The 13,507-nt window shown below is 49.4% G+C and overlaps 1 protein-coding gene across 5 annotated transcripts in view; it reads left to right on the top strand.

Annotated features, from left to right (window-relative positions):
* The first annotated feature begins 436 nt into the window (after nucleotides 1-436).
* Nucleotides 437-13,507, top strand: part of MLPH (melanophilin) — a 29,204-nt gene continuing 16,133 nt past the window's right edge. Inside the window, exons 1-8 of one of the 5 annotated variants that reach the window (XM_052792885.1) lie at nucleotides 437-903; nucleotides 4,942-5,163; nucleotides 5,385-5,521; nucleotides 6,876-6,914; nucleotides 8,028-8,122; nucleotides 9,171-9,299; nucleotides 10,871-10,973; nucleotides 12,295-12,455. In XM_052792885.1, the coding sequence (XP_052648845.1) occupies nucleotides 794-903; nucleotides 4,942-5,163; nucleotides 5,385-5,521; nucleotides 6,876-6,914; nucleotides 8,028-8,122; nucleotides 9,171-9,299; nucleotides 10,871-10,973; nucleotides 12,295-12,455 (996 nt within the window). In that variant the 5' untranslated portion in view covers nucleotides 437-793. Of the gene's footprint in view, nucleotides 904-4,941; nucleotides 5,164-5,384; nucleotides 5,522-6,875; nucleotides 6,915-8,027; nucleotides 8,123-9,170; nucleotides 9,300-10,777; nucleotides 10,974-12,294; nucleotides 12,456-13,507 lie in introns of all 5 variants that reach the window. The other 4 variants (XM_052792884.1, XM_052792887.1, XM_052792886.1 and 1 more) reach the window with 4 other exon arrangements.

Here is a 13,507-nt window from a genome sequence, read left to right on the forward strand (position 1 = left end):
TCTTGCTAACTGTAAATGAGGGGAGCACTGCGTCCTAATTAAGCTGTTTGCTACAAGCAAAGGTCTGCTTCCCAAATTGCTGTGAGAGCAGTTAGCAAATGTGGGAGGCCAGTCTCCGGTGTGGGTGTACCCATGGGGGGAAGCCAGATGCTCTTGAATTTTTCCTTACAAAGCCGTTGGCCGGGGCGCGAAATTGGTTTAACAAGAGCAGACGCAGAAGAAAGAGCTGCCGAGCCAGCAGCAGGGCAGCAGAGGCTGGCGGTGGGGCAGGACCCACCGTGATGGATCCGGTCCCCCTGGGTGTGCAGACACAGCTCCTCCCGGGGCTGCTCAGCCCCCTCCCAAAAAACCCCTGTGGCCTGCCTTCCCTGGGGAGGCGTTTGAAGGTTTCCTTTGATTCGCACACCCTGCATAAAGCAGGCAGCTCGGCTGAGAGTAAACATCTCCTTCAACCCCAGCCAGGCAGACGAGGTCTGGAGCTGCCTGCAGCTCTGGGCAGGACCCCGGGGGAAGGCAGGGCTGCCCGCCCGGGTGGCGAGGAGTCCCCGCAGCCGATAGGCACCGTGCCAGTCTTGCTCGCTGCCCGTCTCCGTGAGCAGGCTCGCTCGGCAGTCCGGCTGCGGTGCTGCCAGGAGCCGGCTGGCCTGCCCGCAGCTCTGCCTCTGCCCGTTTATATGGGCAGCCACGGAGGTGGGGCTGAGCTCTTCCCCCTCCGTCAGCATCCCAGGGTACGGGAGAGCGAGCGCTCAGGGTAGCGAGTAACGGGACCGACTTCAGCCCTCGCCAGGACGAGATGGGGAGGAAGCTGGACCTCTCCAAGCTAACCGATGAAGAGGCCAAGCACGTTTGGGAAGTCGTTCAACGGGACTTTGATCTGCGGAAGAAAGAGGAGGAACGGCTGGAGTGAGTATCTGCTCCGTGGCCCGCGAGGTTGGGTGCAAGCAAACCATAGCCGCAGATCCTCGTACGTCCTGTTGCATATGGGTTGTAGGAATAAAGCGACACGTTGAGATTGCGGGCGAGGAGGAACAGCCAGGACCTCGCTGCTAAAATTAAAGCCAGTGGCTAATAGATTACGTTATCAGCAGTGAGGTGACGCGTTCGGGCTGCAAAGGTGCAAACTGGCACCGTGCCATTGGCGGCAATGCAGATCGGTGTCACTACGGTAGTTTATGGGGACAAATATCTGGCCCCTGCTCAGGAGATGCCTTTGTGGGGATTGACGCTGGCACGGCTCTCATGGGGAGACCTTACCTTGGAGCAAAGGACAGGATTTGGCTCCCTTGCTGTTGTTTCATGTGTTGGTTCTCGTGTGTTTAGGACAGGAGGGGTATTCAGTGATTCAGTGGATCCTGGGAGTCCACAGACTCCTGAAGGATCCTGGAAAAATAACTGAGAGGAGTAGTAAACCTACTGTAGTAGCCTTAAATATGCTCACAGGGGGCCATACTGTCCTGGGAAAGTTTTAGGGGGCCACAGATTGGGAAAAGATTGAAAATCACTGGAGCAGCAAATGAATGTATCTTCTAAGTTCTTATAAACAGGGCATTTGACAAAAGTGCTGTTTAAAAAATGTTCAGATTAGATTAAATTTTGAGCATGAGAAATTTGGGGGTTTAGGCCTTGTTCGTTAACTACGTCAGGCGTTGAACTTAATTTCTTAGCTTTATTTCAAGAAGCTGCAGTGTCCCTGTTCAGGGTCTGGCCTGGTTCTCATTATTATCCCAACGGGATGTCCCATGCTCCCAGGCAGGGTTTGGGCAGTGCTGCACTCCCGCTGAGTCCTCGTACTCTCCTAGCTCTGAATTTTGTGAGCCAGAGATGGTGCTGATGGCACGGCGTTGCCAGGAGCTCATTGGTTCCTCTAGCAGATCCAAAGGGAAAGGTGAGGGGTGAGAGTAATCCTTCTTCAGTTGGGATATCTGCATCTGAGCTGTCGAAGCATCCCCCAAAAATTTGCCATCATGGGTTTCCATGCAAGGCTGTGCAGGAGCCTCTCTGTTTACACCATTAGCCATGAGAAGCTCTCAGTCATATGGTTTTGAACCTCCTGATTAATTTTGCCTAAGAAAACCGAGCCTGTGTGGGAGGCAGAGATAATTCAGTATCATCGTCTACTGCCTTCCTCTGCTGGTTGCTCTGAAGTGCAGGACGGAGATCAGACAAGGGTGTTTAAAAAAATTATCACTCTGGAAAGGGTGAATGTCTCCCCTGTGACGGATCTGAGCTCTGCCTGGAGGGAGGAGGTGGGGACCGACCTTGCTGTGCCCGGCAGCAAAGAAGTGGGTGAGGTGAATTCCTTACCTACTTGACCTTGGTGCCAGACTGGCTTATCTGGGCCCACTCTGATGCCCAAGAGGCTCCCAAATTGAGTGCCATGGTATGGGAGGTGTAAGATAGGGGGAAGGTCTCAGGACACTTCTACCCGGCTGCTGTCTCTTCTCCTAAGCAGCGTTCCCTTTGCCCCAGCAGTCATGGCTCTTTTTTTCAGGCTCTTTTTTCATTTTGTCATTTAATCCTGCCCCACAGAGGGGTGGCATTAACCCAGTGGTGCCTGTCACTGACTGAGTGTCTAGCATAGAGCATGTTACCCAATCCAAGGCTTGGTTGCCCCTCTCCACAAGCTCAGCTAAGGCCATACATCGGATATTTCTGTAAAGTCTGGCATAGACCAGACCACCAGTCTAGGAAAGTCTGCCATGTTCCTGCAAGCTGGACATGGAGCTACATGAGCATTTTCTGCCTGTAACAAGCTGGGACATGATGTGACATTATGGGAGACCCTGTAGCCATTCACCCTGCTCCCTGTGCTCTCACCATCCCCATTTGATTCTCTATTCATTTGCTCTTCTATTCACTGGGCTTGTCTCAACCTGCAAGCCTTGAAGAAATGTTGCCCCCAGCTTGGTCTTTTTATTCCCTTTCTGCTACTTCTCTGCATTTTCTTTTTGGCAGAAGCTATTCACCAACAACGGACAAAGGCTTCAGCTGGCCAGAAACTGCATAACCATGTGAGGGCAATGCTTTGCCTGAGAAATTAAATAATGGCCACTTTGTGAGGGCTCTCCCTGCTTCCTTCCATAGACCTCCCTGCCAGCAACTCCCTGTTTTGGGGATGGCTCCCTATGTCTCTCCTGGAGCTCAGCTGGACTGACCTCGCTGCAGTTTGGCATCCCACCGCCGCTGATTTATTCTGCCGTGCGCAGAGCAGGGAAAGGGGTGGCTTGTGCTCCTGCTGGTAAAAGGAGACAAGAGGTGTGTAGTTCCTGCAGGTTTTAAACTGGTTTGGCTGAGACTTGTCCTTCTTTTGGCAGGTCTCATGGGCGAGGGAGGGGAGGCAAAGGGATCCGACCGGTCTCTGGGAACCAGAAAAAGCAGTCCAGTGAAAGATTGGATCCTGCTGGAAACAGCGTTAGCAGGGGAGTGGAAAGGAGCACTGAGCCCAACCCAAGGGTTTTCTATTTGGGGGTTTGTTTTTAGTAGCCACATATAAATTTACTGCTGAACATTTGCACTGAGTTGTTCAAAACATTGCTAGGATGGTGAATAGCTGAATATAAAAACTAGGTGCCCAGTTCAGTCTTTATACTGATTTCTACATGTCCCAGATCCTCAGTTAATGCAAGTTGGTATCGCTCCTGTGTAACAGCAAACACAACACAGGCATGCTGGCAAGAAAAGTCTCCCCCAGAAAAAAAATGAGAGCTGATCCCTAATGTGCAAACTGATTTGGTTAAACGGAGATTAGCTTGATTTACATTCATGCCATTCCCACCACCAGCCACATCACTGCTCCCATGGACATCCTGGCACCGCAGTACCACACCAGCAAGGCTCTGGCTGCGGTCACCCCGGCATCAGCCCATCTCCCCAGCAGCTGGGGGACACTGGGAGCATCACCAGAAGCCTTGTGGTCCACGCTGTGCTCCTGAAGCAGCCTCCAGACTTGATTGCTTGAGGTTTTTGGCCCAGTCTGACTTCTGCTCTGAAGAATGCAGCTTACTAACCCTGCCTAGACAGAAAACAACCTTCTAGGACCTTCCCTACAAGTCAAACATTGCTCTCAACCGTAGCCCCAAAGGCAAACATACCTGAGGTAGTGCGTGGTGCAGGGAACAAACAGAAAGCCTTTGGGTAGTGCAGTGGGCCCCCACCAGCTCAGCAAGCATTTTAGCTGGCCCTGGCTGTCGCTGGGTGTTCAGCCCCACACAGGCACCTTCTTGCATGGGGACCTGCTCTAGCAGCCAGATCTGGATAGTGAAGGAAGCCTTTAGTGATGGACTGCCAGGAGAAGGGGTTCTTGGAAAACGTTCCTGTTGGCCGGGCTTTCACGGGACTGTTGTGAGCATCTCCTCCTACTGCTGTCCTGTGAACAGCCAGAACCTTGTTGCACATCACTTCTGCCCTTAATAAAAGTCTCCATTGAATTTAGCACTGAAGGACTAGATTAAAACCCCTTTTAATACTTTTTAATCTCAGATTGCTTTTTTTGCCTTTCTTTTTTTTTTTTCTTTTGTTTAACTGAGAATTCCAGAAAGCTTTTAATTCCCAGCTGGACTTCAGGCTCAAACATTATGTTGGGTTGGGATGCAGCCAGAGACTTCAAAAAGAGCTGCTCTCCTGAGACTCCTGGGATTTATGATTAATACCCTGTGAAGCAAACAGGACAATCAAATCTAATCTTAAATTCAATAGCAGCAGATCCTAACGTATAGTAACTTGCCCTGAATCTGGACCGTGCTTCTTTGTTCAGCTTATTTAACTCGTGATGTGTTATCTATTAGATTTGCCCTACAGCTGTTTCCACAAGCTGCGGGACTCAGGATGTTCCCTGGAAAATCATTCCTGAAATGACTGAAGCGTGATGGGGTCTTCCATGTGAGAGTTCACAGTGAAATGCTAAAAAACCCAAGTTCCTGTGTTTTGGAATGTTTTCTGCAGGGAGCTGAAATGCAAGATTGACCAGGAGAGCAACAAGAGAGAGTTCTTGACGAATCAGTCCCACCTCAACGAAACCCACTGCGTCCACTGCCTCCAGCCCTTCAAGTTCCTGCTGAACAGCAAGCGGCAGTGCCTGGACTGCTGCTTCTACACCTGCAAGAACTGCAGCCGCTACAACAAGAAGGAGCAAGGCTGGGTCTGTGATCCCTGCCGCCTCTCCAGGTACCACTCCTGCGATGGAGGGCGAGGGGCAAGGCGAGCCTCAGGGCTTGAGGCTCAAGAAGTCACCCAAACTCAGCATCCCTTTATGCTGGTTAGAAACCAGTTATGCTGGTTAGAAAACAGGCTGTGTTTTGGTTCAGGGATGGTTTCCGGGTGAGGGTCTGGTCACCATGAGTGTGGCTGGACTGGCTCACCTCTATGTGCATCCTCTCTTTGGGCAGGATCGTGAAGATCGGTTCCCTGGAGTGGTACTACGAACACGTGCGATCCCGTTTCAAGAGGTTTGGAAGTGCCAAAGTGCTACAGTCCCTCTACGGCAGGCTGCAGCCAGGGCAGGGGGTGAACTCCGCATTTCTAGGTGAGGAGGAGCACTGGGGTTTCTCCTGCCCTGCTGCACACTGGGCGTCTGTGCAGCACAGCGTTGGGATGCACCAAGGGAGGAACTTCAGCATTGATGCAACTCTGAGTGCCGTGTGGTTTCAAGACCGTTCAAAACATCTTGGGGAGGAAGCAGAGGTTCAGAGTTGTGAGTTCATACTGAGAGCACCAGAGCAGATGTTCTTGGTGGATTATTTTTTTTTCCCGCTGTTAAGGTTTAAGTTTTTACCACAGACATGAGAAGATCTCATGCTTAGTTTTAGAAGTCTCATGTCCTGCAGTTTCTAAGTATGCAAGAGTTGCAGCTCTTGTTTTTCTTTCTTTTAGGTCTTTTCATCACAGGGGAGAGCTTATGAAATTAAGTTTAACCTGCAGGTCCAAAACATCCAGCTGGCTGGATAAAGCCAGCACTCATTTTTACCCCGTGATCTAATGATTTTTACAGCCAATCTGATGATGCTCTGGCACTGACAAAACTGTATCAAAATTAGTGAGTTACCTGTCACCATAGCTATTTTCTTCAGAGCTTATGGATCTTCACTATTTCTGATATTGGTCTGATAGTGCATAAACATATGCTGAAAGCTGTTGTTAATACAGTATTATTTACTGAGTAGCTGCTAGTTGCCATTCATACAGCTCCTGCACTGCTTTAGCTATTGCCTTTGAAAACCAATGTGGATTTTATTCCCATCTTGAAGAGCCACAGAAAAGCTTGCACAAATACCATAGCCATGAGCTGATTCAAGTAGTCCAATCATTCTTTTATCCAGACCACTCATGGCAGAAATATCAGAAAGAGCGTGCAGAGTAATGGCATTGAATATAAAATTAATGGACTGAGAGACAATTTATGCAGCATTCAGTCTGAAAATGCATCAAACCATACAGAAGGGACAGTCTGAGAGAAAACCAAAGCAAGCGTGAGGATGTCTTTTTCAAAAAGAAATGATTTTGTTGTCATTGCTTTCTTAACACCAGTGAATTGGCTTGACCCCTGAGCAAGCAAGTATCTCCTCCTGGGACATATCTCTGGTTGCAGGAGGTATAGCAGAATGACGTGAGACCATTGCATTTTGCGTGGCCTTCTGCTGTTGGCTATGTTGCATCAGGACTGTGGAAGTGGTGGCAATAAGCTCTTTGACTTTTAAAAGTCAAGTCCTGTCTCCAAGTGCCTGTTTTGTTCTCTCTATAGAGCCTTTTTTTATGATTGTGTCTTGTGATGGCTGGAGAATGAGAACTCCAGTAAACCATAGCTCTGAGGCTTGTTCTCTGTGAGGTACCTGGAGAAAATGTGCTTATTTATTTTTCCCACCATTTTTCTTTTCATTTAGGTCTTCATGACAGAGTTTACAGCCTGCCAGACATTAACAGTAAGTAAAAAAGAGAATTGCAGCATGTGGCTTGCAGTTCAAGAGAGGTTTCCAATGTCTTTTTCTCTTCACACCCTCTGGCTACGGGCACTCCAGCGTGGTTTGGTGTGGCTGGACCAGGGAGGAAGTCTCTCCACCGCGGTGGAGGTGGACTGTAATGCTCATCTCTTGCCCTGCGGTACACCTGGGGTCTCCAAGAGCAGACTCAGATACAACAGGGCTTTTAATTACATGCCAAACTTGAAGCTTGCAAGTACTCATCATCTCAATGCACCTACATCATACATTAAAGCTGGCCTTATTCTTAAGGAACCCACTGAATTTTGGACTTCAGGTTGCATTCCTTAGGAGCCCTTGCAGGAAAGATTCACTGCGCCTTGCCACTTGATATAGGAAAGAGCATTTTGCCTACCTTGACTTTGGACTTGGTCTGGCATTTGTGCTGTTCCCAATGTACTGCTGGGCTTGGCAGTGATCTGGGTACAGAGGTGGGGACCCAGAAAGGAACAGGTCACTGATAGATAGTGGATCTGGCTCATGGGAACCAGGAACAGCGGAAGCAGAGCCATGTTGGGCTGAGCTGGAGTGCCTTCAAACACTGGAGTCACCCGGGTGGACCTTGGGGTGCTCTCTGAGGTGCAGGTGCACTTAACCTTCCTGTGGTGGTCACTTCCACCTCTGTGATGGTGCACAGCTGGAAAGGGAAGCAATGAGAGGCCAGCCAAGCTTTTGCAAGATCAAGTGCTAAGAGTGGGTATCTGCAGCGCTGCCTGCGAACTGCACCTTGAAGATCTTCCACCCCAGAGACCTTAAACTGTAGTCACTGCATGCCACCTGCAGCACTGGGGCTACCTTAAGATGTTCCTGTCCCTTTCCCATCCTTCGTCTCCTTCCCTTTACTTGTGCAACCTACTGGCCACGGTGTAATATGCAAAAAAATTAAAGAAGACAAAAAGTTGTGGGAGGTATTTCTAATCTGGACCTTTTCAGCCCATATAAGAGGCATGGCCTCACCTACAGGTGCATTGGTGTGACCACCACAGCAGGGACTTACCTCCCCCAGGAACAGGGTGCAGAAGCTGCCCAGACAGTGTGCCGTCGTCTCGCCTCCAGGTGAATGCCAGCTCCTCACCAGCGGTGACATTGGGGATGAAAGTGATGACGAAGACGATGTCCTTCATGGAGCTGAAGCAGAGTGCTATAGCAGAGTAAGCGTTTCGTTCAGAGGCCCCTTCTGCCTCACTCTGTGCCCTCAGCTGCTGCTGGCCTGCCTTGGGGGGTGGTGGTGGTGGTGGTGGGTTTCTATGCCACGTTCAAAACTGGGCCTTTCTCTCTGTTTTCCTTCTCTGAAATAAACCCCTCTCCCAGTTTGTGTAGAAACAACCAAGTCAGTAAAATCACAAATACTTGTCCTCTGGAAAAAAGACCCACTCTTGACACTAAGGATGTCCCCAATTAATATAAAATTCCCAGCTCCCACCCATATAATAAGAACCCACCTGTTTTTTTACTAGAAGAAGAGATACCTGGTAGAGGAGCAAAGCACAGCTAGGTTCATGAGTATATCCATTTATCTCCTGGGTTTTCCTGGGACTATGTGTACAGATTAAGACAACTGATGGGAAGTGTATTTGTCCCTGCAGCATGCGTGAAATCTGCCAGTGCGTTTGAAGTGCTGGTACAGTTACATACATGCTGTTACATACATACCATCTCAGCCTGCAGCTATGGGTATGTGCTGCATTTCACACACTTAATCCTTCATTTTGACCTGCTTCTGAAGTCTTAGAGGCTTGTCCAAGCTGCTCCTGCCCCAAGGCAGCTGATGACCTCCCAAATATCCAGGGAGATCTGCCCACAGCATCCTTTTTCTGAAGACAGGGAGATGCATAAGGACTCAAAAGTATCTCCTGGATCTCTCTGAGCTGTAACCTGGTTCAGTTTTCCCATAGCGCCTTTATAAACCAGGAGAGAGCTTCTCACTGTCTGCTCATGGCCACAGTCCTGAGCCAGAGACTGTGGAAATCAGGAACCCACTTTTCCTTGACTCCAGCATAAGCACACGCTGCCCTATATACCTGGCTCCCTGCAAGCAGGACAGCATCAGACCCAAATTTTCTCTGCAAAAAGCAGGAGCCTTGCTTTGGGCTGTGCAAACTCAGGCAAACTAAGGAGACAAGGGCCCTCCCTCCCCCCTTCTCCAAGGTCAACTGTGTTTTATGCTGAGTTTTCCTTTCTTGCACTTCATATGCTAAGATGTGCAAGACAAAGCGCCTGCTGTCTGTCCATCCCTTTGATTTTGAACTGGACTCGGAGTACTCTGCTCAGTCTCGCCGTCAGTCTGTGCAGCTCTCTCCAGCAGCCAGCAGCCCGGATGCTTTCCAGGTACTGTGAGAGTGCTGGGGGGTTCCTTTCCTCTCTTATTCCTCCTCCTTGCTACCTCTGCTACCTCGTCCTTCAGCTATCAACACCTCCTTCAACTGGTGTTGAGAGGCAATGATGCCAATCCTTGCTCCCCATAGCCCCACTTGCTATCTCTTCTTCCATTTGAAGTCCTTTGCCTCAGGCTGAGTCAGGAGTAGGACATCTGACTGAAGCGAGGATGACTGGTAAGATGAGATAGCAAGAGGTTCTCTGGCCTTCTCCCTGCAGATTTCTTTGCTCTCTGCAGACAGCGGTTTTCTTGTGCTGTCCCAAGGCTATGGGTCACCCTAGTTTCCAGCCACCTTGTGGAGGTTCAGTACTCAAGGGACGAAATGAAACTAGACTCTTGTCCCATCATCCCGTCATCCCATCCGGTTTGGGGCTGGTTTTGCCATGTGGTGGCACTGGGGATGTAGTCAGCCAGCAGCTTCATGGGGCACACAACCTTTACGAAATTGAAAAGATGAATCCCACAGAGCCAGAGAGATGGCAGCAATGGCACCTGCGGGGTGGGGGGCCCCATCAGTCAGAGGGAAGAACATGGGGACAACAAAAACTGCATGAACACTGGTTATTTCTATACAGGACACTACATGTGTCTTAGTGTTGGGAGCTCCTGACCAGGAGCAGGACCCACGCACAGCTCTAGCACGAGCAACTGCAGTGAACTGTGCCCCGTGATCCCACCAAGGGCTGGGAGTCAGCCATCCCCACCTTCCAGCTCTGGGGAGGAATACAGATGGGGTTGCCCTGGATGTGGCAAAAGGCCTTCCAGCCTGAGATGCTTCAGACCAGGATTTTTGGGCTGCTCCTGTCTGCCTTTCCTGTTGAAATTTCACTTTTAAAACATTGAATAGCTCCTTCTTCCTTCTAATGATACTGTGATACTTTAAATTCTACTCCTGGGTAGAAGTAGGATGTGCTGAGTTGTGTAACAAAGGGTTTAAGAAGAACAATCCACACAATTCCACGCAAATTGATAAGAATTTGCCTCAAACAAGTAGATTCATTCTTTCTTTATCTAAGCCCATCTTTATGCAGCAGAATTCAACCTGAGTCTAGAGAAGGCTGGCCTCTGTCCAGATCATCTGAATCGGATTTATTGGTTGCAGATAATTTGAGGGGCAGAAGGTGGCTATTGTTTGAATAAGCGAAAGGGCATGGTGTTTCAAAAGACCAGAGCTTTTTGCAGCCTAGCTGAAGGGACTCTGTGCCTAGCTCTTGTAAAAATTAACAGTGCCCCCTGGCAGTGATGAGAAGTATTGCTCAAGGTTCATCAGCAAGGCAAAGAAGTCTTTAAACTGGATTATTAGGAACTGGCATTATAAAAGGTCAATCCATGCATGTATTGGAGGATAAAGCAAGGAGCTGTTGGCGAAGGTCAGGAGAGGCAAGGGGTCCTCACGGGCAGCAGCTCAGCAGCAATCCTCATCTCTCAGTCCTTCCCAGATTTCCCCAACTCAGCTGAAGATGCCTCCCAGAAGGAGTCCAGGATCGCGGATGCAGATCTGGTCTTCCATCACGTCTTGCAGGAACAGGGGCCAGGCGCGAGCCCTCCAGAGCAGCACTTCAGCACAGAGGTTCGGCTCACCGTCAATTCACGGACAAGGAGCCTGGAAAGAAATGCAAAACCTGGTAGGTGTCTCTGGCCAGGCTCCTCTTGTATCCTTTTGAGGAAAAGTGGCTGTAAGAGTTGGACCAGAATGAAAATGTCTTTCAATTTTTTTGAACAACCTCAAAGCCACTAAAAGGATTGAGGGTCAAGACAAAGTATCCATCTGCAAAAGTGATTTTTTCTCCTGAAAGAATCGGCTGAAGTTATTTAGTTGTAATGGGCTGGTCTTGTTCCCAACAAACTCATTTCTCAAAGCCAGAGGGTAGTTCTTAAGGTGTCCATTCCTTTCATATCTATTGGTCTTGTCCAGGGTAGAAGCTAGATGCAATCAAATGGACACTATTAGAAACAGTGAGATGTGTTTCCTCGGTAGGCAGCAGTAGATGAGTTCAACTCCTTGCCAAAGGATGTTGTGGGTGCAGAAAGTTTAGAGTTTTAAGGGGACTTGAACTGGAGTAAGACTGGACAAGAACTGGAGGCAAGTACTGGGGGTTATTAAGTAGCATCCTTGTAGCTGGGCAGGGTGCACTGGCAGGCTGCAGGATCTGTGATTTTGTGAGTCTGTAAATACCCTAGCAAATGATGGTGCAGAATTTGCCTTTTACTACTAGTGTTTTTCCTGCTGTGATAGTAGAGCCAAGAGGGTTGGATACTGGCTTGTGCATGTGCAGCTGTAGAATATATCCTTCTGGGTGTCCAACTGCTTGGGTGTATTTTCAGGGCACTAGGAAACACTGTGTAAACCTTACACTGTTTAAAGCACTGTTTAAATTCTCACTCTGAACCCCACTGGAGCGACACGGCAGCAGGGCCCTCTGGCTTGTTAATTCCATTTTGTCTCATTGTTTTTGTCTCATTTGAAATTCTCCTTTAAAAAGGAGACTTTCCGCTCTTTTAAATGTTTCATCCTAGACTGGTACCTCTCTATCCTGAGCTAAACATCTTCCAGCACCTGGACAATGCATGAAGGGCAGTGTCCAAACCTGGGCTCCAACAAAATTGGGAAGGCAATAGTAGTTTTTCGTGAGGAGCCTGGCTGTTTGGGACATGAGAGAGCAAGGGTGATGCTCCTTGTGGCCACTGCTATCTTAGCAGTGCTCCGTGGGACCCTGCTGAGCTAGGTGCTGTGTGGCCACAGCAGGTGGACCTGCAGCATGGTCCGGTGTAGCCATCCTTAACCTTGGTCTCTCTTGCAGAAGCATCTCCTGCCAAAGGATAGAAAGTGTGATCTGGAGAAGTGCCTCATTGTTTGCTTGTCTTAAGGATGGGGCCGATGTCCAGGAAGGAACTCAAGGGTGTGAATCTCTTGTACCTTTGTGCTGAAGCCTTCTCTCTCCAAAGGCAGCCACTGGAACGAGCAGCCCTGGTCCCGGTACTCTGCAGATATGGACACCTCTGATGAGGATGTGAAGGGAGCCCAGTTCCCTGCCTACCTGCCCCATCATACAAAACGCCGGAACAGAGCCTCCTCCCAGGAGAACGTCAACCACTCTGGGAATCAGGTACCAAACAGCTGTTGAACCTCTTGTGAGACCAAGTCTGTGGCCAAGCCTCTTTTGCCATAAACGGCACTTGTTATCCGTGTGCTGCAGGATGGTTCAGAGGAGAAGACAAGCAGTGATGGCAAACTGGGGTGCGATCATGGTAGTCTCCAGCCAGGATGGATGTGGAGCACGAGCAGAAAAGCTAGTGTGCCCTAGGTATCCACACAACTGCTGGCCCTTCTGTGCAGGGGTGGTTTGGTGCCCATGCTTCCCATGTGCAGGTCCAAGAGGGAGCAGAGTGGGTCCCAGATCTCCGTAGGCTCGAGATCCCTCCTCCTCTTCAGCTCAGGAACTGAGAAGCGGGGGGTATAGCCACTTTGCATTGTCAGAGCAATACATCAGGCCTGTGGGATGACCTAGGAGCTGGCTCAGCTAGGTGTCACGTCACGGTTGTGTGGCACCAGCGAGATGAATGCCCAGGCCATGTCCTGCCCTCTGTGTTTTGAGGGACCTGTCAAGGTGGTCATGAAAAGGGAGCAGGACTGAGACCTGGGAAGGTGCATTTAAGGCTCCTTCATTCATTAAGATGAGGGAGGATAGACATATTTCTGCCCTTTTAGGATGATGCAGAAGTACACTGGAGCTCTGTGCTTCCTCTCCCAGGTCCTCCTTCCAGCCCTTCCACTTTTGCAGTCATGGCAAAGAGAAAATCAGGCTTCCCTCTGCCCATGCTGCTGTCACAGTAACAAGCCTGCCTTCATTGCTGTTAATTTTCCAGCTTGTCCTTATTAATCTGCCAGTCACCTACAGTTTTCTGTCCCCAAAAAGGCTTTCTTCAATTGAATGTGCTTTATGATCAGACAGAGGTTTGGAGAGAGATGTTTAATAATCATCAAGATTCTTTTCTTCCTTTGCAGCATGTAGCGTTCCTGCCCCTGTAGGACTGGGTCAGGATGACCTGTCATGTATCTCTCCTGAATGATGATAATAGGGGGAAACAGTCTAGAAAAGGGTATCAAAAAGGCTGCGGGCTTGTGTTTTAATTGTCAAGCAAGGACCTGCAGTTCCCT

Source organism: Harpia harpyja, chromosome 7 (assembly GCF_026419915.1).
Source record: "Harpia harpyja isolate bHarHar1 chromosome 7, bHarHar1 primary haplotype, whole genome shotgun sequence".
Lineage (NCBI taxonomy): Eukaryota > Metazoa > Chordata > Aves > Accipitriformes > Accipitridae > Harpia > Harpia harpyja.